Source organism: Anser cygnoides, chromosome 3 (genome assembly GCF_040182565.1).
Source record: "Anser cygnoides isolate HZ-2024a breed goose chromosome 3, Taihu_goose_T2T_genome, whole genome shotgun sequence".
Taxonomy (NCBI): Eukaryota; Metazoa; Chordata; class Aves; order Anseriformes; family Anatidae; genus Anser; species Anser cygnoides.
In genome coordinates, this window is record NC_089875.1 from 51,695,381 (window position 1) to 51,722,805 (window position 27,425).

General features: G+C 41.1%; 1 protein-coding gene across 5 annotated transcripts in view; it reads left to right on the forward strand.

Moving 5' to 3' along the window:
- Positions 1-27,425, forward strand: part of GRM1 (glutamate metabotropic receptor 1) — a 185,728-nt gene that overhangs the window by 151,427 nt on the left and 6,876 nt on the right. For 3 of the 5 annotated variants that reach the window (XM_048067862.2, XM_048067861.2, XM_066994172.1), the window contains one exon: positions 3,855-4,785. In XM_048067862.2, the coding sequence (XP_047923819.1) occupies positions 3,855-4,785 (931 nt within the window). Of the gene's footprint in view, positions 1-3,854; positions 4,786-20,706; positions 20,746-21,836; positions 21,922-27,425 lie in introns of all 5 variants that reach the window. The other 2 variants (XM_048067863.2, XM_048067865.2) reach the window with 2 other exon arrangements.

The following is a 27,425-nucleotide window of genomic DNA, read 5'->3' on the forward strand; positions in this document are numbered from 1 at the left end:
GCTAATTTTAAAGCGGATATCCACAGAGAACCACATTCTTGGAGGTTCACAGAATTGTTTGTATCTACTATTCAGGGAAGAAAACTAGGACTTCTTTTCAATCAATAAGGCAGAACAAGAACATAGTGAGAGATCAATGTGCACTTGAGCGAATATGGTTCAGTGCTACCAGCTGCCCAAAATAGCTCGAAAGGGGGCATGTCAAAATGACAGGCACTGCCGAAAGGAGTTGAAGAAAGCATGAGTGCTGGAAAAAATCTCAGGGGCATGTTGCAATCTATTAACTTTTAATGAAATCAGTAAGTGACCTGCTGATTTGTGTTTCTTCTCAGCAAGGAGACTGGGCTGCTGCTGTTCTAAAATCACAGTGGCATCAGTCAAATGACAGCATAGCCATCGACTGATTTCCTAGAGAACATCAAAATGGCAGTCTGTTTCTGCACAGATTCTTCATTCCTTCTAATCGAGGAGAAAGATTCTTTTTTAACCCTTATATCAGGGTTACAGAAAGGGAAATTGAGCTACACAAACTCTGACTTTTGGGCTTTGCTGGAGTCACTATTGGTACTATTTAGTATGAAAATCTCTTTTCTTGCCAGCATTTCCCCCATCAAATATGTTTTTATAATTTGGTTTTGTGTGTTGTATTCATACCCTGCCAGTCACTGCAGCATCTAGACACAGACGTTAACATCTCACATTCCAGATTGTTTTTCCCTTTACCTTAAATCATAAATGCTAAACATGTATGCAGTTTTAGTCGTATTTTCCATCACAGATGGAGGTTTTAAAATCCTTAGTCCTTTTAAGAAACATGGATTGCATACTAACCCATTTCCTAAGACGTGCTTTTTGAGATGTTCATTTTCTCCATTTGAAATCAGTCTCTGCTGCTCAGCAATCCTTTGCAGAGATTTAAATTTTAGTTTTAAATATAAAATATTTTTTAGATTACATCCACTAAATATGCATTCAGCGAGGTGGAGTCAGCAGGCAGAAAGAAATTTCTCTCCATAAATGATGTAAACTGTACATTTAGACTGACCTGACAAATTGTCACTAAAACTAGTATCTTAAGGTCTTGTGCAAAGAAGAAGAGAGATCTTTTATAGTAACAGAAATTGTATAAGAGCAATGAATGTCAAGCTAGTAAACCCACTTTTCTCCGTCTTGAACAAGCAATAAAACAAGATAAGAGAGGAAGTTTTATAGAGCTATTATGAAACGAATTACAAAGGTTTGGGGCCATCAGCTACCTGGGATGTGTTAATGACCTCAGAAAATATCTTGGAGTGTCTTATTGGCCTTGCAGTATGAACATAATTTAAAAATAAAATTTAATAAAGAAAAATTGATTAGTCTTCTGCTCTGGGAAATGATTCACGGTTAAATTGCAGGGACAATAGAAGATGAAAACTAACAAACAGCTTTTTACTAGAAACTTGTAACTTAAGTTTTTGCCACTGATTCTCTCTCTTTTAAAATCATCATTGCTATTATTATTATTTATTTCATGTATGCAATTTGTAAGTACACTGTTTCCTGAGTATCCTCCCCCTGTCTTGACAAGCTTCCTGAGCCTACTGTCTCCTAGCTGGGAAATGACCCACCTTCACAGATGCTGACAACCAACAACTGTTTGCTGATATAAGCAGTGCAGGCTGTTTTTTGCAATGTTCGTAGCATATGTGGCTCTTGGGGCTTGACAATGCACAGGAATTGCACTGATATAACAAAACATGTTTCTAAAACCTTGCACAGGATAAGCTTAAAGCAATCAATAGACTTACCTACATGCTGAATCAGGGCTAAGTCTCCAAACGTGTTAAGGTAGAATAATATGAGTATGGCTTATGTTGCTAAGCTTAAAGTACACATTGAAACAAGCCTCCCAGCAACCACAGACTGTCTTCTGGTTTAAGAAAAGAGCTCTGCATGTATTAATCAAAGAACAGTAGCTTCTGACTGTTAGTCCACTATTAAATGAAAATAATAGCTAATTCCTGCTCAGGGCTGCTGCAGCTAATGGCCAGAGGCTCCTACTTCTAATAAAAAGCTTTTCCTTAATTACATTTCACCAGAAAAATACTGATTGGAAGAACAGTTTTTCCTCACCCATCTGAGTCTTGAACAGATCTTTTTGAGCAAAAGAGAATCCCTTTCCTTTATAAAATAAGATATCCAGATGCACACACTATCATTCCTGTTGTTTTTGATGTTACAGGTGATAGCGTTACCTGTAGTTAAGTCAGCCTGGCACTCTTAGATAAAATGAGTACAGAATTATAAGGCATTCTTTCAGTTCATATGACATTGGAAGACATTAAAAGTTCGTGCAGAAATTTTCCATGTCAGGACTTTGCCTCAGGCTTACTCTTTTTTTTTTTTTTTTTAATTTCAACAAAAAAAAAACGACTTTTTTCTTTCTCACAATGAGGTTACAGCAAAACTCTGTTTGCTCAGCCCTGATCCATACCTCTGCTTACTTATTCTGTATTTAGAAGGGAGGACTTTACATTTTGGTATAAGTATTAATTGGTAATTTTTTTTCAACATGTGGAAGATACATTTAGACTGAGCAGAATTCTGGGCCTCAGAAGCTCTTAGCTCATACAGGATGATTTCTGAAGATATACTCCATATTGAAGAGGAAAAGGCTGAGCGTGACTTTTGCTCATCACAATATCGGGACACTTGCTAAGACTCAGCAATAAAACCGAGTTAAAAAATGTTTCTCTTGCAAGGTAACTAGCACCACCTTTAGTTTGGTGGCCTGACAGCCCCAGCTCTGCCAATGGCTCATGGAGGTACTGATCTCTTGTTCATTACGGTTTTATTTTAAACCTCAGAAAATACCCATAAACACGTAAAAAGCATGTTAACACTGCTAAGTCAAGAACAGAAATCAGGAAATGCCAGAATGAAAGTTCTGAGTAGCTCAGCTTCCCAACCTTAACACCCCATTAACATAAAGGATTTTATTTGCTATGTAATATTCATTGATGATATTATATCTCCAGCACAGACTCCTTTGTGGGGTGAGTGGTGTGGAAGAGAGCTCTGACAGTTAAACACCATTTAAACTGATACCTATACTCGCACATCTGTTCTAGTCGTAAAGGAGTCCTTTTCCATTTATTTTCTGAAGGCAGAGAGGTTTTGTGGGTTTGACTTTTCCATAAGAAATGAATTACATTATTTAGTGGAGCTGATGAAAGGAGTGTAGATGAAAAACAAGGAGCAGAGGGTTTGAAAAAGTGAAAATAAGGTAATGTTAAGGGAAAAAAAAAAGCAGAAATATAATGAGAAGGTACGGTATCCATGTTGCAGTTCCGTTATGACTTTGGATTTATGATTTTTCTGCCTGTAAAAGATATCCAAATACTCTGTTTTCTGTATAAAATCACCCTCAGAAAAATGTAGTGGGTTTTTATTCTTGTTTTGATGCAGATTAAAATAAATTAGTCTGAGGAGGTTAAAAAGCTGCCATTGTGATTTGAAATAATCCCATCCATGCTGAAATGAAGTGATGGTGTTGGGTTGTGCCTTTGATGTGCTGGGCTTGTCAGCAGTCCTTCCAACATGAATTAGAAGATATTTTCTAAATCTCATTTCCCTTTACAGCATCATAAGCAAATGTTTGGGTCACCCAAAATTGATGGCTATGTTTTTGAACATATTTATTCTAAAGCTTTCCATGCTGCTGTTCAGTCATTTATAAAATGGTTTTAATAATCCATGGCACATAGGCATAAGCTAATATTTAGATTATATTGGTAGCCAGAAAAAAAAAAAAAGTTCTTTCTTCAAGCAGATACTTTTCTAACACTCTGTTTCTTTTCTATACACTGCAGGCTGTGAACCCATCCCTGTAAAGTACCTCCAGTGGAGCAATATAGAGTCTATTGTGGCTGTGGTCTTTTCCTGCCTGGGGATCCTGGTCACCATGTTTGTCACCCTTATCTTTGTGCTCTACAGGGACACCCCTGTTGTCAAATCTTCCAGCCGGGAGCTCTGCTACATAATCCTTGCTGGCATCTTTCTGGGTTACGTCTGCCCTTTCACCCTTATAGCTAAACCCACCACGACATCCTGCTACCTCCAGCGCCTTCTGGTGGGTCTCTCCTCTGCCATGTGTTATTCTGCCCTTGTGACCAAAACCAACCGCATTGCACGCATCCTGGCAGGCAGCAAAAAGAAGATCTGTACCCGCAAGCCACGTTTCATGAGTGCGTGGGCCCAAGTGGTCATTGCCTCCATTTTGATCAGTGTGCAGCTGACACTGGTGGTCACGCTGATCATCCTGGAGCCCCCCATGCCCATCCTCTCCTACCCCAGTATTAAGGAAGTTTACCTTATCTGCAACACCAGCAACCTAGGAGTTGTGGCTCCTGTGGGCTACAATGGGCTCCTCATCATGAGCTGCACATACTATGCCTTCAAGACTCGTAATGTGCCTGCCAATTTCAATGAGGCCAAGTACATTGCATTCACCATGTACACCACTTGTATCATCTGGCTGGCCTTTGTGCCTATCTATTTTGGGAGCAACTACAAGATCATCACCACTTGTTTCGCAGTGAGCCTGAGTGTGACAGTGGCCCTGGGGTGCATGTTCACTCCTAAGATGTACATCATCATAGCCAAGCCCGAGAGGAATGTCCGCAGTGCCTTCACCACCTCAGATGTGGTGCGTATGCATGTCGGGGATGGCAAGGCACCTTGCAAGTCCAACACTTTCCTCAACATATTCCGGAGAAAGAAACCAGGGGCTGGAAATCCAAAGTAAGTGATTGACTGCAGGTACAGATCTGTCCGTATTTTATGTCCCTCTTTTTGCCGTCCTCTCTTGGTTGACCATAGTTTGCTGAATAGTAAGGTATGTAAAGTTTTTTCATCTCACATGTAGCAGAAAAGGTAGAAATGATCCTTTAGATATAAATCTCGGATGGATGTTGACATGTTGCTTCTCATTTTCTCTCCTGCTCTAAAGGCAGCCCTGTACACAACCCCCTCTACCACTGGGGTGGCTCAGGCAGTGGCGGAGTAACCAAGTTCCAATTCCATCTTCTCCCATCTCTCTCCATACGACAGGGGTCACAAACCCCTATGAGCAGATGCTCTGCATTACTCTCCAAACTGAAGTATAAATGTAGCCTTTTGGGAAAGGGGAGCAGAAATCTGTGTCTGAGTGGTTGTAAATCACATGTACTTGTCTGAGACCACTGGGATCTGTGTGTGAAAGCTGGGGTTTGAACATTAGTTTGTAAGGTAGTGTTTTGTTACAGTCCTCATGATTGTCATCCAAAAGCACCCTTCATACTATGCCTGTGCTCTATTTAATATTCAGAATTATGAACAAGTCTCCTAATCATCAGCAGTGTAAACTTGTCCATGTTCCCAAAACCAGTGTTGGTGTGAAAAGTTGTAGAGGTCAACTGAAGGTGAACACGAGCTTACATCCACATCAGTTGAGCCTGTTATTCTCCTTGTTAAAGAATAAACACAAGCCAGCTGCAGCAGAGGGGGAGAGAGAACTTCAAACATCATCTCCCTCTGAGCAGCTGTCAGAATGTTTGCAATCTTTATTATCTTATTGCTTCTTAATCTTTAAAGAAGCACCATGGGGCTAGACATGAGCTTAGATTTTTTTTTGTCACAATTTAAAAAAACTTATCAAAATAATGAAGAATCAGTGAGTTTCCTGACAGAATTAAAATTCAGTTAATTTCCATCTCTTTAGGATCTGTAGGTTTCTCTGAGTCACTCGAGAATTGGTTTTCATTCAGTTTGCATAAGAACTGTTTTCATATGTCCTGGAGATGGAAAGGATAAGGATGAAGGTAATACCATACAGAATTGATGCTGTAATTAATTTTTCCTTTATGCTACTTCAGTACAGTTTATTTTGTTACTAGAAAAGGGGTTGGAAAAAAAGTGAATGGAAACATAAATAACCCAAATATGCAACTCAATGTGCCATGGAGTCCTCACTGTTCTTTTACCTTCCCGAAACAAACAAACAAACAAACAAACAAGAAAAAAAAACACAAAACAAAACAACAAAAAACAACAAAAAATGTGCTTAAAAATATCTAAATATAGTAAATTTAGAATACAGTTCACAATATAAGAAAATATTTCTTCTTCTTGAGAAAACAGCTTCCCCTCAGCATTGTCACTTCAATAAAACAATAGAGCTTTCCTGAGCTTTTTATCAAATTCTTTGATGCATAATTTTTTGTAAGCATTTCTGTGCCTCTGTTGAGCATCAGTGAGTGGAATGGAGCCAGAAAGCCAACACAGAGTTTTAAGGTACTCTTCTCAACTGAAAACTCAAAACCTAGTGACTATGAATTTTGTTCTTTTGTCTCAGGTCAAGCAGCCAGCTATTTTACAAAGCAAAATGTCAATCTCTGATCTAAACCTCCTGCACAGTTACTGCTATGTTCCTCACCTAAACCAACACAGAGGTAGGGGTATACTAGGCTTGCTTATGAGGAAGGACAGCACACCTCTCCATACACGGGCACAAAGAAGTACAAAAGGTCATTTTAGGGTTTGGGAGGATATTTTATCTCCTAACAGAGTCTGTTGCAAAGCTTCTAAGGACAATGTGCTGACAGGCACAGAACTGGGAGCCACTGAGGAAACCAAGAAGGAAAGGGTAGAATTCACTGGAGCTTTGCAAACACCCAGCTAACTAAAATGTGTGTTCAGGTCCTTCCTAAAAAAAGGCTTGAAAGAACTGAAATATGCTTAATGCCAACAGAAACGGCCTCCAGACTGATTTTCAATGTTTTTCTTTTCCCATTGAAACTTGGGATTTATATTCCAGTTTTCCTTCAATAAGTCAGATCTCTGAGTGTGGTGATGTTTCTTGATACTGTAATTTTCTGTCCCTATAGCCACATGTCCCTCCCTGTAAATGGCTATCAGTTTCACTCAAAGGATCTGTTTTCCAGCTGTTTTCCACAAACTTTCAATTTTCTTGTCATCTCTTCTTTCTCTTGCTAGATTGCTTTTCTTTTACTACTTTTCAATTTTCATCCTTCTCTTCCTGTCTGCATTGAACCTCTCTTCTGCTAATCCAGTAAATTCCAATTCCTTCCTCTAAACAGAAAAGTGGCATCCATTTAAATTAAATTAGCGTGCAGATATAGAGTTAAATTGAGTTAACTTTAACAGAGGAAGCTAGTTTAGATTTACAAGGGCAAATCAAACTTATATAAACCTTGTTAAAAGACCAACCTCCAATGTTATGCTGTTAGTTTAACTACTAGCTTTAGAAGCAGAGCCAGCCAACCTGCTCTTCCTTTCTCCTTTGTAAAGTAGAGCAGAAGAATTAACTAGGGAAGTCCATTAACATAGGATCTATTAGTCAATAGAAAACCTTCAGCTACATCTTGTGCTGATACAGAGGTCAACTTGAAAAATGGATGTCCCAGCTGAACTACCAACACAATTTCAATGAAAATAAATTGTTCAGTAACATTGGTCTTTACAAAAATAACAAAGCGTGCTGCTTTTACTGATCTGTGGCACTCCAAAGATGCTGTGTGCAATCATGAAGGTGTGAACTCTCTCTTACTTGGCTGAGTTGAACTGTGAGTGATTATAGACAGCACTGTTTTAAATAGAGCTGGCTGGGAACTTTCCAGTAGGGTATGTTTCCCATCAGAAAATTCTGGCCTCTCAAAATGTTTCATAGAATTGGATTTTGATGGGAAAGATCCTCTCCGGGCCAGGATGACTTTTTTTTCCCTATGCAGGGATGAAGGAGTTGGTAGGGTGTAAGGGATCTTTACCCCAATAGCCAGTAGGACAATAGCTAAGATATTCACTTAGGTTAAGAACATCTCCTTCACATCCCAGGTTGATGTCCTATAGCTGGACAACACATCGCTCCAGGGCAAGTCTCCCCCTTCGCTCTGTTCTTGAGCAGCAGTGTGTCCTGGAAAAGAGGAAAAAAATCTTGATGCAAACCCTAGAGAAATACCCTGTATTATTCTGTGAGACAACTCAAATCTGGGTCTGAGAGATCCCTTGTGAATGTCTTCAGTACTGAGATATTGTCAGTCTCTTCCTCTTGTCAAATGAATATTTAAATATTTATAAAAAATGGAACAGCTCCATCAGGAGAGATCGAGACAGTGATCTCTGCTACATTTATTGAAGCTGTGGGGGGGCTGTTATTGTTAGAGTGTGCTGCTTGGTGGCATTATAAGATCGTGGCTGTTACAGCATTTTTAGTAGAGCCTTTTTAATCTTTTTTTTTTTTTTTTTTTTTCCCACCTGTGAGATTGGAACTTTCTGGTATGGGTCTTGCTGTGATCATTAGCCTAGTACTTGACCATGAATGTTACTTTGGCCTATGAGGGTCAATCAGCTTGAAGAGTAGCATCTGAGAAAGTGCCTGTAAGATACCAAGGGCAGATATAAAGGAGGGAGGGCTGAGGTGGGATGCAGCCCTGCCTGGTGTCGCTCTCACTCTGTTGTGTGCTCCCTCCATCCTCACCATAATTGCTTCCAGCCTATGACATATCTCCCCAAGGAAGCAGTGCTCCTTTCTGGGCTACATGCAGAAAAAAGTAGCCAGTGATATTGAAGATACTGATCTTGAGGCCTTCTCCAGCCTTCTCCAGCCACTGATTCAAATGGACCCTGCTCAGTGTACAGGAGGTTGGAGCTGGGTCTCTTGCATGGCTTTTCTGTAGTCCATACCTGCACTTCATGTGGAGCTTGAGACACACAGCAAGACCTGAGACTTCTTGTGGGCTGCACAAGAGAAGGATCAGTGGAGGAGGATTGCTAAGGAGGACACAGGAGTTAAGTTCTTTGTGCACCTTTGAGTAATTAGCTGCCATTTTTGTGGTGATGCTGAGCTACTGCCTCAGTCCTCACATATAAATTATTTTAAATTTTTGGTTGAGAGCCCAGGTCTGGAAACCATTTTAGTACATTTTGAATCAGAATAAGCAAGGATTTAGCTGTCAGCATAAGTTGTGTGGCAAAATATGAGGTGATGGGAAGGGAACTAGCAAGACTCACTGTGTGGCCAGGACTCCACATTAGTGCCTGAGCCACCTGTATACCCTTGTCTAATTTTAATACACTTGCATTCAGTTATTTTTACTCCAGCTGCCTGCACTGAGAAATGAATGGTTGTTTTAAAATATTTCTAAGCACATACTTTTTATTTATCCTTTTGACTTGTTTTGGCTGTCCATGCCTCTAGTCTGCTCACCCAGGTATTTCTAAGCAGTGTCCAGGCAGTCACTTGGACCAAAAGTCTTTCAAAGTGGCTGTATTTTATTCCAATAAAAAGGGTTGGGTAACCCAGCATCTCCTCGTACATTGTCTCTGGCTTTCTATACATGAGCCTGTTCTGTTCTTCATCCTTTCTTGTGTGTACTGGGAAATTTAGCTGGGAATCATGTTTCTCAGCTACCTCTAGTAACTCATGTGTGCTCCCTTACCAGGACTTAGAAACCAACTGCTTTTTTGTCTTGCAAGTTATAAAATTTTCTCCAGGTATTCTTAAGTTACCCCTTCTCTTTAAACTGACTTGCTGAGTTGCCATTTCATCTTGAGCAAGCCGTGCTGACATGCCACGTTTTTCTGGGACGCATTTCACTTGACGACTCACAGTCCAAAAAGGCTTTTGGGCTCTTCAGCTCCTTCCGTTTCAAAGCCTCCCACACAAGCAGTGAGGGGAATCTTAGCATAAGTATGGCCAGAAGGTAGGACATTTTGTTTCACTGTTTTTACGGTGGTGGGAGGAGGCAACTGCACTGTGCAGCATGGCAAGAGTTGGAGCTTCCAGAAACAGAGAGTAAATGTTCAGCATGTTCAGTTGCAGTCATACACATGCAGATCTTTCACAGCTTCTCACTTGATCCAAGTGGAGCGCCTCATAACAGGAGGAGATGCCTGGGAGTATTCCCTTTTCTCATTCTCAAGTCTCTACTCCATGCAGCCAATACGCTATCTTTAAGAAGGGTATTATGGAAGCTAAGGGGTAGCAGAATCACAGAGAGAAGTGTGAACAGAAGATGAAAAAACTTTTAATGTAAGGAAAACAATGACTTTTGTTCTGACCTCTGCAGGCTAAAATGTGTGAAATCAAATAAAAACAATCTCAACTTGGCACAGCTGTACAAAGAATTTCACTCTGTCTGGTTGAAATGCATCAAACGATCTGAAATAAGGATTTAGTGGGAAGTGCAAGGAGGACTGATAATAACCATTGTACCTTCTCCTACAAAAAATAATATATTTCTAGACTCCTGCACTTTAGGATGTGAGCCCAATCTGAGATGTCTACAATACAGAGTTTATTCTTTGGTCCTAAATTGCAACTCCTAGCCTGTAAGAGTTATCTTTAAATATTTGTTGTACAAATTACTGTATGTTGTAATTTTACCTTCTTATCGTACAGCTGATCAGTACAGAGACAATCACTGAATCTAAAAGGAAATGGTAGGCCAGCTTCTTTTGCAGTTTAGAGAATTGAATTGATGCAGTATGCAGTGGGTAAACTTTCCATATACTGTGGTAGTATTGCATGCACAATACAACAGCCCTTTTTTTGACCATTACAGACCTTGGAATACACTATACTCCAAGGCACTTACAAGAAAGTCTTTAAATATGCTGTGTCTGCACAGCCATCCTGCTAAGGTTTACCCAGAGGAGTAAGGCAGATTATGAAAGAGTTTTGAAACAGCAGAGGCCGTAAGCTCCTGCAAGTGGGAAATAATACGGAGATTAAAAGGAGAAGAAAAAAAAAAAAAAAGATGGGAAAAAATCATACAGGACAGGTTAGGTAGCTTGTTTAAATGATTTATTTATCATTGTATGGTTGATCTCCCCAGTAATCTAGCAATAAACCTGTGAAGTACAGGCCCAGTTTTTGGTGCAGGGCTGCTCCGTGGCAGCATGCATGTGGCTGCATGGCCCCTGTCTCCCCATCAGGACATAGGGCACCGTGTCCACAGGGCTCCTGCATCCCATCCAGGTCATATCACAGAGCAGTCCACTTCCTTCGCAGCGCCGATGCAGATGTGGTAGCTCTGGTCTGGTTCCCTGGTGCCACAGTTGTCACGGGGAAGGCAGGCAGCACCCACTGCAGTCCAGCTTATACCCATCACTGTGCTCACTGCAGCCCTCCCCAGTGGCCATCTAGATTCTTATGCAGTTGAGTCCTTCTCCCTTTTCTGAGGTCGCAGTGCCTTTTTGGGAAAGCATCCTGCATGCTCACAGGGATAATTGAAGGTTTTTAATGCCAAACCTCTCTCTCTCAGCAGTTGGTATGTTTGCTGGCTTTGCTGGGCTATTTACTAGGATTAAACCATTAATGATTTTGTGGACACACAGCACTGTGACAGGTAGCAGCCCTTACCCTGTTCTCTCCTGTATGTGATGTGAATTTCAAATAAGAAAATTCAACAAACTCAGTCAAGCTGTTCACTCCTTGTCAGTGTATTGATTTAAGTGAATATTTAAAAATCCCAGAAGACAGTTACCTATTTCCAAGGGTCTCTTACAATTGATGTGAAAGAATTGGAAAGAAACACAGAATAAGGAAATTTGAAACTTAATAATCCAATAGTAATCTTTTCTAGACTTGCTGCAACATTGTTCATTGTTCATTAAATTTGAGCTATGTAGTTATAGCTAATATTGTGCTATGCAGCTTGAATTTGCATTTGCTTTAATAGACATGATGTAGTTCTATTCCAAGCATCTGAAAAAAACATAAAATTGGTGATAAATAAGTCAGAGATGTATCTTCCACACTTACTTTTTTTTCCTAGTGATTTAAATAAATTCTAAAAATCATATTTATTTATAAATCAGATATGGCAAATGTGTATACCAAATTATATATCAAGCTATGTATCTGCTTATATGTATGTAATATAGCCAGTATGAAGATAGAGAATTTACCTTTTCCTTCTAATGACAAATAAGGAGGAGGCTGAGTAAGTCACTGTAAGTTTTCCTTGCAAGTTATCCCAGCTAAAGAACATCCCAACACATGTATAACCAATTACAAGTCACTCCTAAGACAAGCTGAGGAGAGGGGGCAGGACCAGATATCCAATACTATTGGGACAGTTGTCTTTAAGTACAAGCTTACATGCAATGCAGCACAAGAGTTCTGATGATCTAGGCTTATTCCTCTGGGTTTACTTCTGTGATCAAGCAAACGCTAGCCAAGACTATATTTAAGAGAAATATAAAAATGGTAAGGCTCTTCAGTGGCCTCCCAGTAAGGGCAGTGAGGATAGCCTCCCCGCTCTGCCCAACCTCAGACAAAACCCAAGATATACTATTCATTGTACGGGGCACAGAACCTGTACTCCAGGCTCGCATCCAGCCTTATGCTTCTTCGTCACCAGTCAGAACTATATTTGATTTGGGCAGTCCCCTCAGGTGAAAGAACTGTTGTGTAAGATTTTCTGTGATTTCCTCCTTTTCTCAGAAGTCCTTGTCCCAGGCAGCTTTGCCACTTTTTTTTCATGGATATTCACTACTCTGTTCTCCCAGGGGCTTTTGGCAGGAGATAGACCTGAGGAACGGTCTCTGAATACAACCTGGTTCTTACCAAAGGAGTTGTGGAGAATTTCACTTTACAGCTCGTCTCATTTTGCTGCACTCAAAATGCTGAATCATAAAACGTTGTTTTACTTATGGGCACTGCTGTAGCACCAGACAGCCTTGTATAATGAATTTTAGTACCCAAACACAATGATGCATAGGTGCACAATTATATCAGAGGGGAGCTTTACAGCTATGTACCACTTTCTCTGCTTCCTGGTGTAAAGGGAGCAAACACACTACTGCAGAAAGCCTGAGGGAGACTAGCATCTTTTTTGGCATAAAACACAGGAATAGGAACATCACTTGTAATTTAATTTCTTGCTTGACTGGATCACTTATTACATTTCCTTGTATTTTTGTGCTTGTATGTATTATTTATTGTATTTTTATTCTGAAATGCAGTCATAACAATCCAGTTTGGATGCTGTAAAAATGCACTAACTCAACAGTGAGTGATACAAACAATTGCCTTCACTTGTAGGTATAAGCAAATGCTGTTTATTTGTTTAGCACCATAATCTCACATCATTTTGGTTAGAATTCTCTCTGTGAGAATAATAAGGAAGGAATATTCTCCTGTTCAGAGCATCAGATAAATAAATTGGTGTTGAAGGTTGCATCCTGGTAAGTACATAAAACCCTAGATATTTCCTTGTGTTACATATATCAGACTCTAATTCCCATAAGCACATACTAAGGGGAAAAAAAAAAAAAGAAAAAAGATATTCAGTGGGGGGGGAATAAAATATCATTTTTAAAAGCATAACAGATTTATTCATTTAATTCAGCATGTTAAAATGGAAACAGAACAAAGAACTAAAATGAAAAGTCTCCTAGAATCTACTTTAAGATTTTTAAGTCAAGATTGCATTTTACCTCCTTCATATCCTCAAAGGTGTGATGTTTCAGCCCTGTGCTTTAGTTATTCACCTGCCCTCAGCAGAAAGAAATGGAGCTGTGACTTTTCATGGACACATGATAATTCATGTACAAATACTTGCTAGAATAAACACGTAGGATATTCTGCAAGTGTTTATTCTGCGGGGATCTCTGAGCCACCTTGCAATTTCATACATCTTTGAGCTAATAAAGAGGTGAACAAAAATTCAGGTGCTGAAGGATGTAGTTGCTATCTCTGATACTCTCTGGATGAGCTATAAAACAGCACAAGCACTACACATAACTGTCTAGAGTTAATACAATTTTTGTTGTTGTTGTATTGTTTTTTCCCCTGAAGTTAAGATGTAGCCTGAAAAATATTCTTGATTCATTCCAACAATTTAGTGCAAAGTTGCTAGTGTGAAATGCAGAACTGCTGCTAATTTATTTAATCCTTTTTCGTGCTTGTGGACACATGAGCACATAGGAGCCCACAAAAAGGACCACATCTCATATGTCACCTCTTCCACCTCTTTACTGACGTAAAAAGGCACCTCATATTCTGTCCACCAAACTTATACGTGCCTGCAATGAGCACCCCCCTTAGTGCAGAACTCCCTCATATAACTAAATGCTGCAAACCAAACTACAGCATGTTTTTACAACATCTGACAGAGCACCAGATTTTTAGCAAGCCCTTGTAATGCATAGGTGAATCACAGTCCTGGAGAGAGAAGATGGTCCACCTCTGCTAAGGGACTGAAGAGTTCCCTAGTCAGGCACGTATGGTTTACCACACTGTTATACATGAAATCTGAGCAGGGTTTAATGCTGATAATAAAGAATTAATCTCAGTCCCATATCACTCTATATTTTATTAAAGAAATATCTTTGAAGCCCTTGGTGGAAGAAACCAGCACATACATTTTGTTGGCTGCGATAAAGAGGTCCGTACTTTGATTTGTCAGTTGATCAGTAATTTTTTTGGGAGCAAATTTGTCGGGATGATGCCCGCTGTTACCAAGGCTCAAAAACCTGTCTATCCTGACTTAGGTCATCAGTGTAAATTTAGGATGTTTTCCAAGGCTCTTCCCTATCTCAGGGAAAGTTTTGAAAAAAATTCTCACCAGGAGTAGCTCAGCCCCTTTCCCCCATGGTACTCTCAGAGCTACAAGTATTTATGGCAATGGGAGTATTACTAAACTTTGGAAACAAATGCCAAGTAGTCTCAGCTTACGTATGTCCCAGCAGTACAAACCACTGCCAATTGCACCAGCTTTTGTGAGACCACAATCTCCAAACGTTTGTGCCTTATCATTATCAGCTGAATTCCAGCTATTGCAGGGAGAGGCCACGGCACATTATCCAGGTACCTGCAGAAGCTCATTTTTTCCTAAAATACTTCAAAACGCAGACACATTTATTTACAGATATCTGTACTACCTCCCCTGACATTTTATGCCACCCTAAAGTTTTACATTCTTCATCTTACTTTCATTGAACACAGAAGAAGATGCAGAGATTTGTGCTGGTTATGATGTGTGGCAAAGCAGAGGCTAACTCCGGGTGCACTATTCAGCCTAAAATCTGGATGCAGTCTTTGCTAAAGTGCCTGTCCCACTGCTGTTTGTGATGGTGAAGCTTTCTTGGCTGTTGATTTTTTTTTTTTTTTTTTTCTGGTGATTTAAGAGTTTGTAAACAGAATAGTGAGGAATTATAAAACCTCCACCTTCACTTCCTGCTTGACTTTGATACTTTTTCTAGACAATAAGGTTTGTTTTACACCCATCTGATAGTTTTCCATCAGCCCCAAGTGCACAGAGTACCATTCACATCCAGAGCAGAGATCTGACCATGTTCTTCTGTGTTCTCCTGGTTATTAGATTTGCATCCTGAAGACTCTGAACGGGCAAAATTAGTACTACCAGATATTTCCTTGGGGTTTCCAGACCCAAGTCTGGAAGTCTGCAGAAAAGACTTTATGACAGAGTTAATGTCTACACAGAAGGTCATCCACTGACAAAGCAACATGGGTTATGTTCTCTTAGAGACCCTATGGACTCTAAGAAACCACTTTAAGTATAGGCTGAAATGGAAAGCAAAGTATATTGCATCAATAGAACATCTGCCTCCACATTAGAGTTGTTAAGGAGTATTTAATTTTGAAATAACATGTCAGCTAATTCTTCAAAGCATATATGTGCTCTGGCATTCAGCCTCCCACACCTGACAAGCATAGGTTAAAAGGCATTATCACTGTAAACAGCGAACAATTGTGCAGGCTAGAAGTAATCACACAATTTGTCACTTAAAAGCCCACTTGAGAATGAAAAGCTCCAGGATCCTTATTACTGCATTACAAACAATTTACCATTTCTAGCTTACTGCTTCAGTTATCTCTTCTTAAGTCGTTTCCCCTTCTCTGTTGTGTGGTTCTTCTTTTGTGGTGTGCAGGATGTGTTTTTCTTCCACCTTGCAAAATTAACTATACAGAGGAAAAAAATGTGAGTCAAGTGAGTCATTGCCGAGAAGTTTGTCCTTGAGCCTGATCTCCTCAGGGTTAGATAAGCATTAATGTCAGCAACGGAGAGGCTGTCCCTGCTGCCCCTGGTTTGGGTAACATGGGTGAGAGTTGTCTCTTTCAGCAGCAAACCAGTAGATTAGCTCAGCTCTGTTGCAGCACCACAGCTGGAGAAGTCAACATTGATCTCACCCTCCAGCAAGACAAGTGCCCCAGCTCTGATTCTGGCAGCCCTTCACTCGCCAGTAGTTTGTTGGTATTTGCAGTTTCACTCCAGTCAGTCTCAGGTATCCCCAGAGAATCACAGACTCAGTGTAAATGACCATCCAGGAGCCACCTTCCATCCAGAACACCCTCCTCCTTTCAACCCAGAGCTGTCTGCAAACTGTTAATCTTTCCTTATCCTTGGGGTGTGTTAAAGGCAGGAATTTCTGCTCTTGTCACTTTCTTACTTCAAGCTCAGGACATTAGTCTTCCACTCTACTTCCATAGAAAATGTTCTTCTTTTTGGGTTCTCTTATGTCCATTTCTTTTCATGGCATAAAACAGATCCCTTCAGATGGTTTGGTCCAGCCAGTTTGAGCTGATTTACAAGCCTTACATTCCCAGATAAAGGACTGCCTGGAAACTGGAACTTACTCCACATTACCCCTTTTCTACATTGCAAAGTCCCCAAAACAGCCATCCAACAAGAAACACAGCAGCAAAATACCCCAAAAGCACCCACCACCACCACCAAAAACCTGATACAGATCCCAAAGTCTGCATAAGCTCCCATGAAGGGATTAGATACCTTGAGCAGACCTGGGAGTGATGAGGGGCTATGCTTGAAAGCATGCACAGCAGCACAGCTGACTGCAGGAGCAGTCTAGTGAGCAGACTAGGCATGTGGGAGCTGCCGCCAGCTTTTGTGCCCCAGTGGCAGGTTAATGCCGTGGGTGTGCAGGGACAGGCCAGCAGTTTCCCAAGGGTCGTTGGAGCTCATGTGTGCACGGCAGGGGCTTGCCTCTGTGCCCTGGGACCTTGGGACCTTGTGGGGGGGAAGTGTAGGCTCAGGCAGGTGCAACGTGTGGCCCCAGGGATATCTGTAGTCCTCAGGAAGTGGGGTCTTTCTTTTACTTTCTCATACTCTCTGAAACGTCCATTCTACACATTGCTCAGTCTTTAGTTTTATATCTTACCTCAGAAATCTCTCCTGCTGCCATCCTGGACAGCCAGGAGATTTGTCTGCAGCTGCTTTGGACTATCATAGCCTGTGAATCCACAAATGCTTTAAGCTGCTTTAAGCCAGAAATGACAGCCAAAGCCTTCCTTACCCTGTGCTGCCCCTTCACTTACACAGGGACAAGTGCCTGGATGCTGTTAACTGGAGCAGGGAACTCATCTTCCCCCCATCCCCCGCTTCCTTTTTTTGGCTTAGTTGCAACCCACATTAGTCGTCCCCATCATTCCCTGCCAGTTCATTGAGCAATCACACCCAGAGCCATGCTGGCACGGAGGGCTGGATGCTCCCCTGGGCACACAGCTGGCTCGTGCTGGCCTGGGGTGACGTGAGGTGCAGCCTTAGCTTTGTGCTGAGTCTTTCTGAGCATCTTACTAGGACCTTGTTCAGCCCAGTGATCCCTCTGTCCTCTTCAGCAGATGCCCACACTTCAACAGAGAAAATGCATTGCAAAAATCTCTCCTGCTCCTCTGTCCTCCATGGGTAGTAACTACCTGTGTGCCTCACCCTGCCTGGCAAGGGCAAATGACAACATAGCCTCCCTCCTACTTACAGCTCTCTCTGCTCTGCAGCTGTGAATGATTTCTTTCTTTCCAAAAACTGCCACTGTCCAATTGATTAGCATAATTAAGTTAAAACTCAGAGCAATTATTTCTAACCTTCACTCGGTTAGAAGGCAGGGCTTTTGTTTTAAAAAGGAATTTTTACTGAAAACCAGTCTATCTTCCCAACTTAATCTATTGCTTTAAATATTGCAGAAATCTTCTATCAGATTCTGGTTCCTGCAAAAGGTATTGAAATTCAACTCCTCTTTTTAAAGGAGAAGGACCTGAGCTTGCTTCTTTTGTAATGGATAGCTTTTGATCCAGCCATGACAACTATACATAAAACCTGAACTTAAAGGACACAAACATCAGAAGCTGATGCTTCTGCTTCGGAAGATGTTAGATTTAGAGAGGCAAGAGAATTGGGGGTGGGAGTTCTCTTGAGCACTTTACTGATCTGATTCTACATCCAAAGTATGTGTACCTCCCCAGTCACCTTGTAGGCTGCTAGGGGGTCAAGGATGTAGACAGCAGGCTGGAAAGTTTGTGTTGTTGCAGAGCTGCCCCTTTGGGGTGAGGAGGGCAGTCAGTCTGAATGCTGGAGCAGGCGATAGTCTAGGCTGTGATGGCAGTCTGTCACAGGGCAGGTGGCACAAGCCTTCTCCCTTCCTCTGTTGAAGCTAAGGGTTGTATATAAATTAATAAAAAAAATAAAAACTAGGAAATGATACAGGGCTATCATGCCACTGTAAGTATCAGCATGATGCCATCATCACTTCTCTTGAATTCTCTCCACTTACTATCTTCCGAATGTAATCAATGCTCAGATGTTTCAAATTAGGTTGTGTAAAACCTGGGGCTGTGCTTTCCCGTATGTTTTTGACCATGGGAAATGCAAAAGCCTTTCTTACAGCTTAGACAACATCTAGTGTGGAAGATCTTTGACCGGCTTCAGATGATGGGTAACACAGAATCCTGCATTTATATTATCTTGGATGCCAGACAGATTCATTCAGTCTCTATCTGTGTGGAGAGTCTGGATGGACAGAGAGAGTAATTCCAGGGCAGAAGGTGAATGTTTCATAGTTATTCAGACAGAAAACACTATAGATAGCAATTTTACACTTTCCTACGATCCTGACACAGCTGTTTGCCTCATGGGATGATTCATTTACACTTAAGAGAAAAAACAGTGGCAAGAGTGACTTTTCCCTCAGACCCTTTACTTCCCTCACTACAGCCCTGCTCCCTAGCCTGAGTTCTGACCAACTGTCTAGAAACATGTTTCTGCTTCAAAGAATATAAAGTAAAGTAATTAATCCTCTTCCTTTGGGAACCCTCTGCACTGTCACCCTGCCTCCTCTGGCAGGCTCCCTGTTACTGCACCCAGGATTTCATCAGGAAGCTCTTCACATATTTTGTTACACTATGGCAAATCCTCATTCAAACACACAGAAGATCCATCCTGCCTCTGGGCTCATGAAACAAACAAGTGTCATTGACTCAACAGGAATTACCTTTATTGTTTAGAAGACAGCCCCCCAAAATGGCCCTTTAAACATATTTTTTTAAAGGAAAGCAGGCTACCTAATTTCTGGTAACCAGAGGAATGTGTGTGAAATGTCATCACTGCCTGCAAAGCCAGGAGGAAGAAGGGAGGAGATACATCCTAATTAGAAATAGAATGAAAAAAAAGTAAAGAGAGTATTGCCATAAACTACTAGTAAGAGCAAGCAAGCCTATGAGGATACTTCAAATTGAATATTGCAAGAGCATTTATTATTACTTATGCAGCTGACAATGGTTAATTACGGCAGAATAGTTCACCGAAGTATAATTAGCACACGCACTACATTTCCCACAACACTATAAATCTAAATTTCACTCTAAATCCAAATGCAAATTCTACTGAAGCGTGAACCTTGAGATTCTGATTTCTGTAGTGCATATCCTGGGTATTGCCACGTGGGGATCCCCCTGACTTTGACCGAAAGGCAAACCACTGCTTTGATGGAGTATGGCAGCACTTCAAACAGCAGTGTCCCACCGAATGCAAACCTGACAAGGCATTTAGGAGGTTGCATACTGCTACATATGTAATCTGTGTTTGATTTTGGCCGAGGAGTGCATCTGCAGCCACAGTAAGAAAATAATTCACTGTGTTTTGAATGGTAGGAAGCATTTTGGAGTAAGGAAGCAGGATTCTTTCTTCCTTTCACATAACAGGATTTCAAAACAAGACCTACAGATGCCCAGAGCTTGGAGAGCAGAATGCTCTGGGCTCACTCTGGGGAGGTATAAAGAGAAGTACAGGGTGGGAAACAAGGAATGCAGCTCAAGAAGCCAGAAGTGGCAGCATATGGCACTAGCTGAGGGACAGTAACTAGTAAAGCATGTTGCCTCACCAAGACCCAGGTTCAGAGAAGTGCTCTGAAACAGAAGTTTTTCACCTTTTCCAAGGTCCTTGAGCAAGGTTTTCTGTGGCTGTGTGCCCTCTGTTGTGCATACAGCATGTGTGTATGTATGAAATATGTTCAGAATGGTATTTTTCTCTTGGATAATCAATCACATATTGCTACATGTTTTGTAAAATTAGCTCCTGTGACTGAATAAACTACTAATTTCTGACTTTTCACAAACCAACCACAGAAAGTAGAAAGCTCTTGTTCTGTCAGTAGATGAAGAAAAGCAAAGGTCTGTAGTAATGTTGGATGTTCTGTTTAATCAGAAGCTTAATAATATCTGTAACTTCAATAGGATGTAAGAGAAAGCACAGTAGCTAAGTTCCTAATTATGATCACCTTTAAATTGTCAAATCTCAGAGATGTCATTACTCCTGGTAAGGAATTTAATTATTCTAGAAGCTTCAAAGTGAGTAGGTTTACAAAATTGCTCAGCAGTGTGTCTTATTTGTGTTTTATTCATAATAGTTCAGAAGCCATCTCAAGGCATCTACCTCTCCAAAATGGGTATGCATGTATTCTGTGTACATCACGCTGTGCTCCTGTGCTTTAGTATGTGGTGAGAAGAATGGCTTTTTTGGCTCATTGGCAGCTGTACCGAGTATGTAGTACGTGCACATACCATCCATGAATCTGTTGTTTTGAGGTAAACAGAAGTCTGGCAAGCATGCACGATGGTTATTTGTTTGATGGGGAGAAATGCTGAGTTTTATTTGCATTTTATTTGCAATACAATGACAACTTTTTTTTTGCAGAAATTCATTGATACATTTCATGTGCAAAAATATCCGACATTTTTGTCAAAGCACGCGCGTGTTTATATATTTTTATTGATACTGGGGAAGATAAACAAGGGCTTGCATCCGCTTTATAGGCCAAGGGAGAGGAGAAAATATAGTGAAAATTGTCTTATGTTAACGTCCAAAACTGCAATCTGCAATCCTTTTTGGAATTATCATTGGAGATAGAGTGGCTGGGAGACTTCATTTCATGTCTACCTCAAAAAGGCCAATGTGTCAATGGGAAAAAAGAAGCACATACAATGAAATCACATATAGTGACTATTCAGCTAGAGCTAAAACAAACAAACAAACAAACAAACAAACCAAACAAACAAAACCCAAACACTTAGAAAACCATATTGTGGGAATAAGAGACACAGAGAAAAATCAGGAGCTGTATGTGTTAAGAACTACACCAACAAAAATTTTGTTGATGCTTTTGTAGATAAGATGAGAAATGCAAATGCTCCTTTTTCATCATTTAACCCCGTGTTGAGAATACCAGGGGAGAGTTCCCGCTGACAGCTAAGTGCACAACAGCCCTTGCCATCTGGTCTGTAAAGTGCATCAGGGCTCAGCAGACAAAATGGGGTCAAACACCATGAGAACCCATTTTACACAATACCATGCTGGAGCCAAGGAGAAACCTGTATGGAGGTCGAGATGACTGGCCCAAGGAAGAAGAAAAAATACGGGAAGGACCACCGTGAGCCTTAGACGTAGGTCAGGGACAGGCACCCTATTGAGTGGTATAACCACCATGTGTGCACATGTGTATAACCACTCACTGGGTATCTTTTTCTTTTCAATCTTCAGGAAGAGGCAGCCAGAGTTCTCGCCCACCAGCCAGTGTCCGTCGGCACATGTGCAGCTTTGAAAAATCCCACACTGCAGTGAATGTGTAAGAGAAGCTGCATGACAAAGAGTGGTTTTACCCCTTGCTTTCTCTTTCTCATTGGTTTATCATGTCTAATGATGGGACAAATGTGGTGCATGCCATTAAAGATGGGAAAGTTGCTTATGTCCCCTGTTTCACACAATGCCTTAATCTGATTGTCCAGATGTGATGAAGAGAACACTCAACAATTTTTTGCAGCTTTTACTTAAAAAAAAAAAGCCTTCACTTTTATTTGTAAATGCTTGCAACTTTGCAAATACATCCTTTTTTGTACTAATTGTATCTTCTTTTTTCCATTTAGCCAACTTTTTTTTTCTTTACAGTTTTGCATGGAGATGACATTATTCTGCGTGCTTTAAACAAAAATGCAGTGGCTGTCTCATGGCAAGATGCCTTTGCTGTGCACAGCTCTCACTAACTGTGCTTGTTAGTGAACTGCTGCTCCAGAGCCAGCAGAGGGAACACAGAAAACGCTGGTTTGGTGGCATTCACAGAGCAGGGAAATGATGTGCAGTAAATAAAAACTGCAGAATCTGACACAGGAACAAAGAGTTGCCCTAGCACATCTCTAAAGAATAGCAGAGAAAATTTTACTGTTACAGTTTTTGAAAGACGTTCAGCTTCTGAATGTTCTCCCTTCAGTGAACAGGAGCAAAGTTCAGCTGTTCAAAAATAAAAGTGCAAATACTGCCTTCTCTTAAGCATACACAAACTCAGTGGAGAAAACATGCTAGCTCTTGCAGAAACGGAAAGGCCTCGTCTCCTATTTTCCAGGACAGATTTATGATCTTTTCCATCTGATAAACTACAGATGTGAAGCAGTCCTGCTCCCTGCCTCAGGGAAGGTTGTGCAGTGACGAGGTGGAAATCTGCCTCTGAGGCACTTACCCAACATTTTGAGCAGCACAGTCCCTGTGCAGCCCAAGCTGCCGTTCAGCTCCTATGATCAGCCACAAAACATTCCAGCCCTTTCACAGGCTGTGCAACTTGTGGGCAGGTAGCAGTGATGTTAATTCCACCAAATCTGCCCCTCTGACTCGCACGCAGATCAGAAGAAATACAGGTAGTCTACATCATAGACTTGGTGCAGCAGTGATGGTTATGCAGGGCCTGGGCAGCAACAAGATTTGCCTCCCTGAAACAAAAATTTTGCAAAGCCAGTGTAAGGAAAAGTACACACATTTTGTTATTAACTTCTGTCTAACAATATGTCCTTCTTTTCTGGTGTGAAGCTAATGCTGCAGATTTGCAGGGCACAGATTGCCAACTGTCTGTCTGGAGACAGAAATGGGTGATGGAATGAGAATCTGACCATTAGGAAGCAAAGAAAGGCGAATGCAACAACAGATTATATTCAAAAAGCATGGATACAAAGAATAAAATTCCTGAGCATGGGGAAGGCTGAAGCTCTTGCTCTTTGCATGACGGTTCTTGGGATTTCGTTTTTTTTTTTTTTTTTTTAATTTGGAAAAAAAAATAATCCTCATCCACATGACCTCCTGAGAAACACCTCTGGTGAGACGCCAAGCAGTCCATGGGACTTCAAACACTTGTGGCAGCTGCACAGATAAGAAAGGCTTTAAAAAGCAGATGAGCTTTTCAGACCTCCTGAGCAAGAAGCTTGCTGTTTCGGTTTCTTCCCCCTCCCCTGCCCTTCAGGCTTCCCTCTCCCTCCAGTGGGATTGGTGCTTTTCAGAGGCCCAGCAGTGCTGTGCTGCGGCCAGGGGAAGGGGCATCCTCCACCGGTGACCCGTGGCCTGGCACCAGGCTGAGCTGCACAAAGTCAGGCGTCCACCATCTCACCGGACGCCCATCACCAGCTCCTGGCCTCATGCCCAGGCCTCAGCCAGCAGAACCGCAGCAGTCAGCCAGTCTGAATTTCTCCGGGGAAGCCTCACTTTGCTGCCCTGACATGCTAGAAATCACCAAGGCTGTTACGGTTTCCCTCACCTTCCAGTTACAGGCAGATAGATGGAGGGGCCCCAAACTCTTTTGTGTTTGATGCACGCAATACTTAGCATCAGTTATTGTACTAACATTGATCTCCATTCTCCGTGTGATCCTGGAGATGGCCAGAAATGCAGAGCCATGAAAATATAGAGTAATAAAAACTGCTCATCATCTTAATAAACTCAGAAACATCAGCTTCGAGCTTCGAGGCTCTTTTCTCCCGAAGCTGCACGTCCATTGCCATGGAAATGTCTAGATACACCCAAAAAACCCACAGCCCTTGCTCGCTGGTTTATCTCCTGCAGCATATTAGAGCTAGATCTATTACAAACGGGGTGCCTCATGACTAAGCTTCCTGTGGCAACTGGGTTAAGGCTGCATTCAAAACGCTGGCCCTCCCACCAGCAGCATGTTAAAACAAGTCTGGTGGTCCTTTGAGCACTGTTTAAACTGCTGGGAGTTTATTTTATTCACAAGTATACCAGAGAATCTGCCAAGTTATGGTGGAGAAAGACCTCATTTACTGCTATAAAACTGCTGCACACTTTTTGGCAACAACTGCCCAGAGCAATCATTAGGAATTTAGTCCTGTCATGATACAGCTATTGACTAGGAAATATTCCGGATTTTCAGAATAATTTTCCCTTTTGTAACTTCATCTAGGGCTCTCAGCTGTGCATCTACATGCTATGTGGAATATCTTCCATCCTCGGTGTTAATGCCTTTCAGATGTTTAAAATCTGTTACTGAGCTCTTTCATCAAACTGAACGTATTCAGTTATTTCAGCTTTCTCTCATGAACTTTTTTCTCTGTTCCTGATGGGGCTTTTTATTGCTGCTCTCTATACGACGTCCCATTTGCCAATATCTTTCTGGATAAAAACGTGGTGCCCACAGAACCACAGAGGGATTAAAGAAAGTAAGGAAAAATCTAACATAATTAATATTAATCTGCATTTATAGGAAAGGTCTTACCTATAAATTCCTAAAGGAATCTCTGTACCATGGTATGGTGCTTTTGAGTGGGGAACACAAAATTTGTCGGCTATTTTGTGGCTTGTTTATGTGCAAACCTTGTTAATTTCTTATTCAACAGCAGCTCTAGATTTTTTTTTTCTGCAATACTTCTTTTAAAATAATGTATTTGAAGGTTGTTGATCTTTATAGCTTTATAGTTCTACAGGCGATTTTGTCTTAGTTGCTCCTGCCTACACTTTTCCTAAATTAATTTCATTCTATCATTTTCTTCCCGTGTTCCACAGCTTTCCAGGTTCCTTTGCTCAACACATTGTAATTTTCAGTTTTCAGGTCACATTAGCTGTGTTCCTTTTCAAGCCTGTCTGAAAAAAAATGTTTCAGTTCAGTTATTGTCAATGACTGCACCGCTGTATTCAAATGTGCAGCATGAGGCACATCTTCAGGTAATACAAATGTGCTTCTCCAATGATAGAGGTTCCACAGAGAATCTGTGATGATTTACACCATGCATTTCTTGTGCACTAACTAACCTTGAAAACCTTTAAAAAAATACAACGGTCATCCTGTAGGATGTACTCATTCTGAATATTGACTGTTTTTAAATTATCAGTAACAACAAAATAAACAGATTTCATTATTATTTTTTTTCAATAATAAGAATACTTTTTTTAATTTCACTTTGATTTGCAGGTTTTTGATCTTCATTTCTTGAACACTGGAAGAATTTGCCTGCTGTTTGGGACAAACTGTTCATTATCCTGAACTTTGTATTATCTGTTAGAATAAGTTGTTTTCTCCAAGCAACACATATTTATTTAGTAGCTACTTGTTATTCTTTTCAAAATACTTAATGAACAGTTTGCAAGCTGCAACCTGCTTTGCAACTTGGGGACATTTTCATAATGTCAAAGCTATCAGATTAGAAGTGCTTTGCAAGTTCTGCAAATATATTTCTCCAAATTATTTGCAGTAACTTATTTTTAATCATTTCTGTGTAACAAAACATACTGGTGAACCAAAAGTTTTGTCACTAATAATTAGATAGATGACTGAAGTGTGACATAGCTTCTGCATTTCAGATGAGACTAAAAATTAATACTAGCAATTATAATTACCTTTGCTGGTATTATCAGTGAATTATTCTCTGAAATTATTCTCTGAAATATTATTATTAAAGTAACATTTACCTCTTGCAGCAGAGTAACAAGGAACAACTAGGTTAGATTTACTTGAGGCAAGCCTGTGGCAAGGCAGGGGATTAGAAAGGTGGCTCTGGGTTTGTGCTCACCCATTGCAACCCCAGGTCTCATCAGGCTCTGCCCCTGTGGTACAGTGGGACAGCGTTATGTTTTCCTGCAGTTTGTGTATACCTGCTTTTTGTGTAGCTACTTCCATGGTACATTTAAAATAGCTCTCTAATTTACATGGAACGTTGTGTCCCATGTGCAAGGCAAGCAATTTGTTTTGTCCTAAAGAAAGGGAGTGGAACAACACAGAAAAGTTAGTTCAGTAATTTGAATTTCCAGAAACACCAGTGGGAGGTTAAACTTTGCTCTAATTATACAGCACCACAGAAAGAGTTGGAGTCACGCTGTGAGAACTGTTGTAAGATCCTCTTATCACTGAAGTAGAGATTGCATTGTAGATGGACTAATGCTGAAGTTGTTTTGTGATTATTTTTTTTTCTTTTAGGTGATAAAAAGTGATATTTATCAGCAAAAGTCGTGAGCATACACCGGATTGGGAGTGTGGTGGGAGGGTGATGGGTCCCTCACTCTTGGGTGAGCCACAGAGAGGTTAAACCTGGGTTAGTAAAAAAGATGAGCCCTTGGAAGCAATGCTTTAAAAATCAGTCTTGCAGGAACATGTTAACCAACATGACCTCCTCTGCTAATGAGTGGCGGGGCTGACTGCTCCCACTAGCTGAAAGGCCCTGAGGAGAGGGTCCTCCTTAGCACAGGGAGATATCCCTAACCTGGATGAAAGCCAGTTCACTCCCTTAGTCAAATTTCATGCCACAGCGGCCTTACTGCAGTGGATACTATGATGGAGGAGACCTTGGAGACAGAAGCGAAGCACTGCAGTGTGCTGCAGTGCAGGCACTAGCCTTAAATCTTAAACTATTTAGCTTGGGTCCTGGGAGCGGCGAGGCTGCAGCGGGACAGAGCTCTGCTCGGGCTCTTTATTGCTGCTTTCATGTCTGCAGAGTTGAAGAAAGCTTGTTGATGGCTAGCTGCCTTTCTGCAGGCAGTGTAGAAATTCCCCTGCCCAGGAAGGTAATCTGTGAAGGGGAGAGCATCATTTGTTGACTGGGCAGCACTTGACACTGGCCTCATCTGGTTGCTGATCAGATAGTTCAAGGTTTGGTTTGGACCTAATTTTTGTTTACAAAATTGACAGCCTCTTGCATTTATTGTTCATTCCTAAAATTTTAGTTTCACACTAGGTTATCCCAATGCCTCCTACCAGCTGTGGCATTTCAAACAGTTACTATAGTGATTATGAGGAGGTAGGTTTGACCAAAGCATCAGTCTGACAATGAAAGAAAGGGAACTTCTTTCTTCTGTAATCTTTTCTGC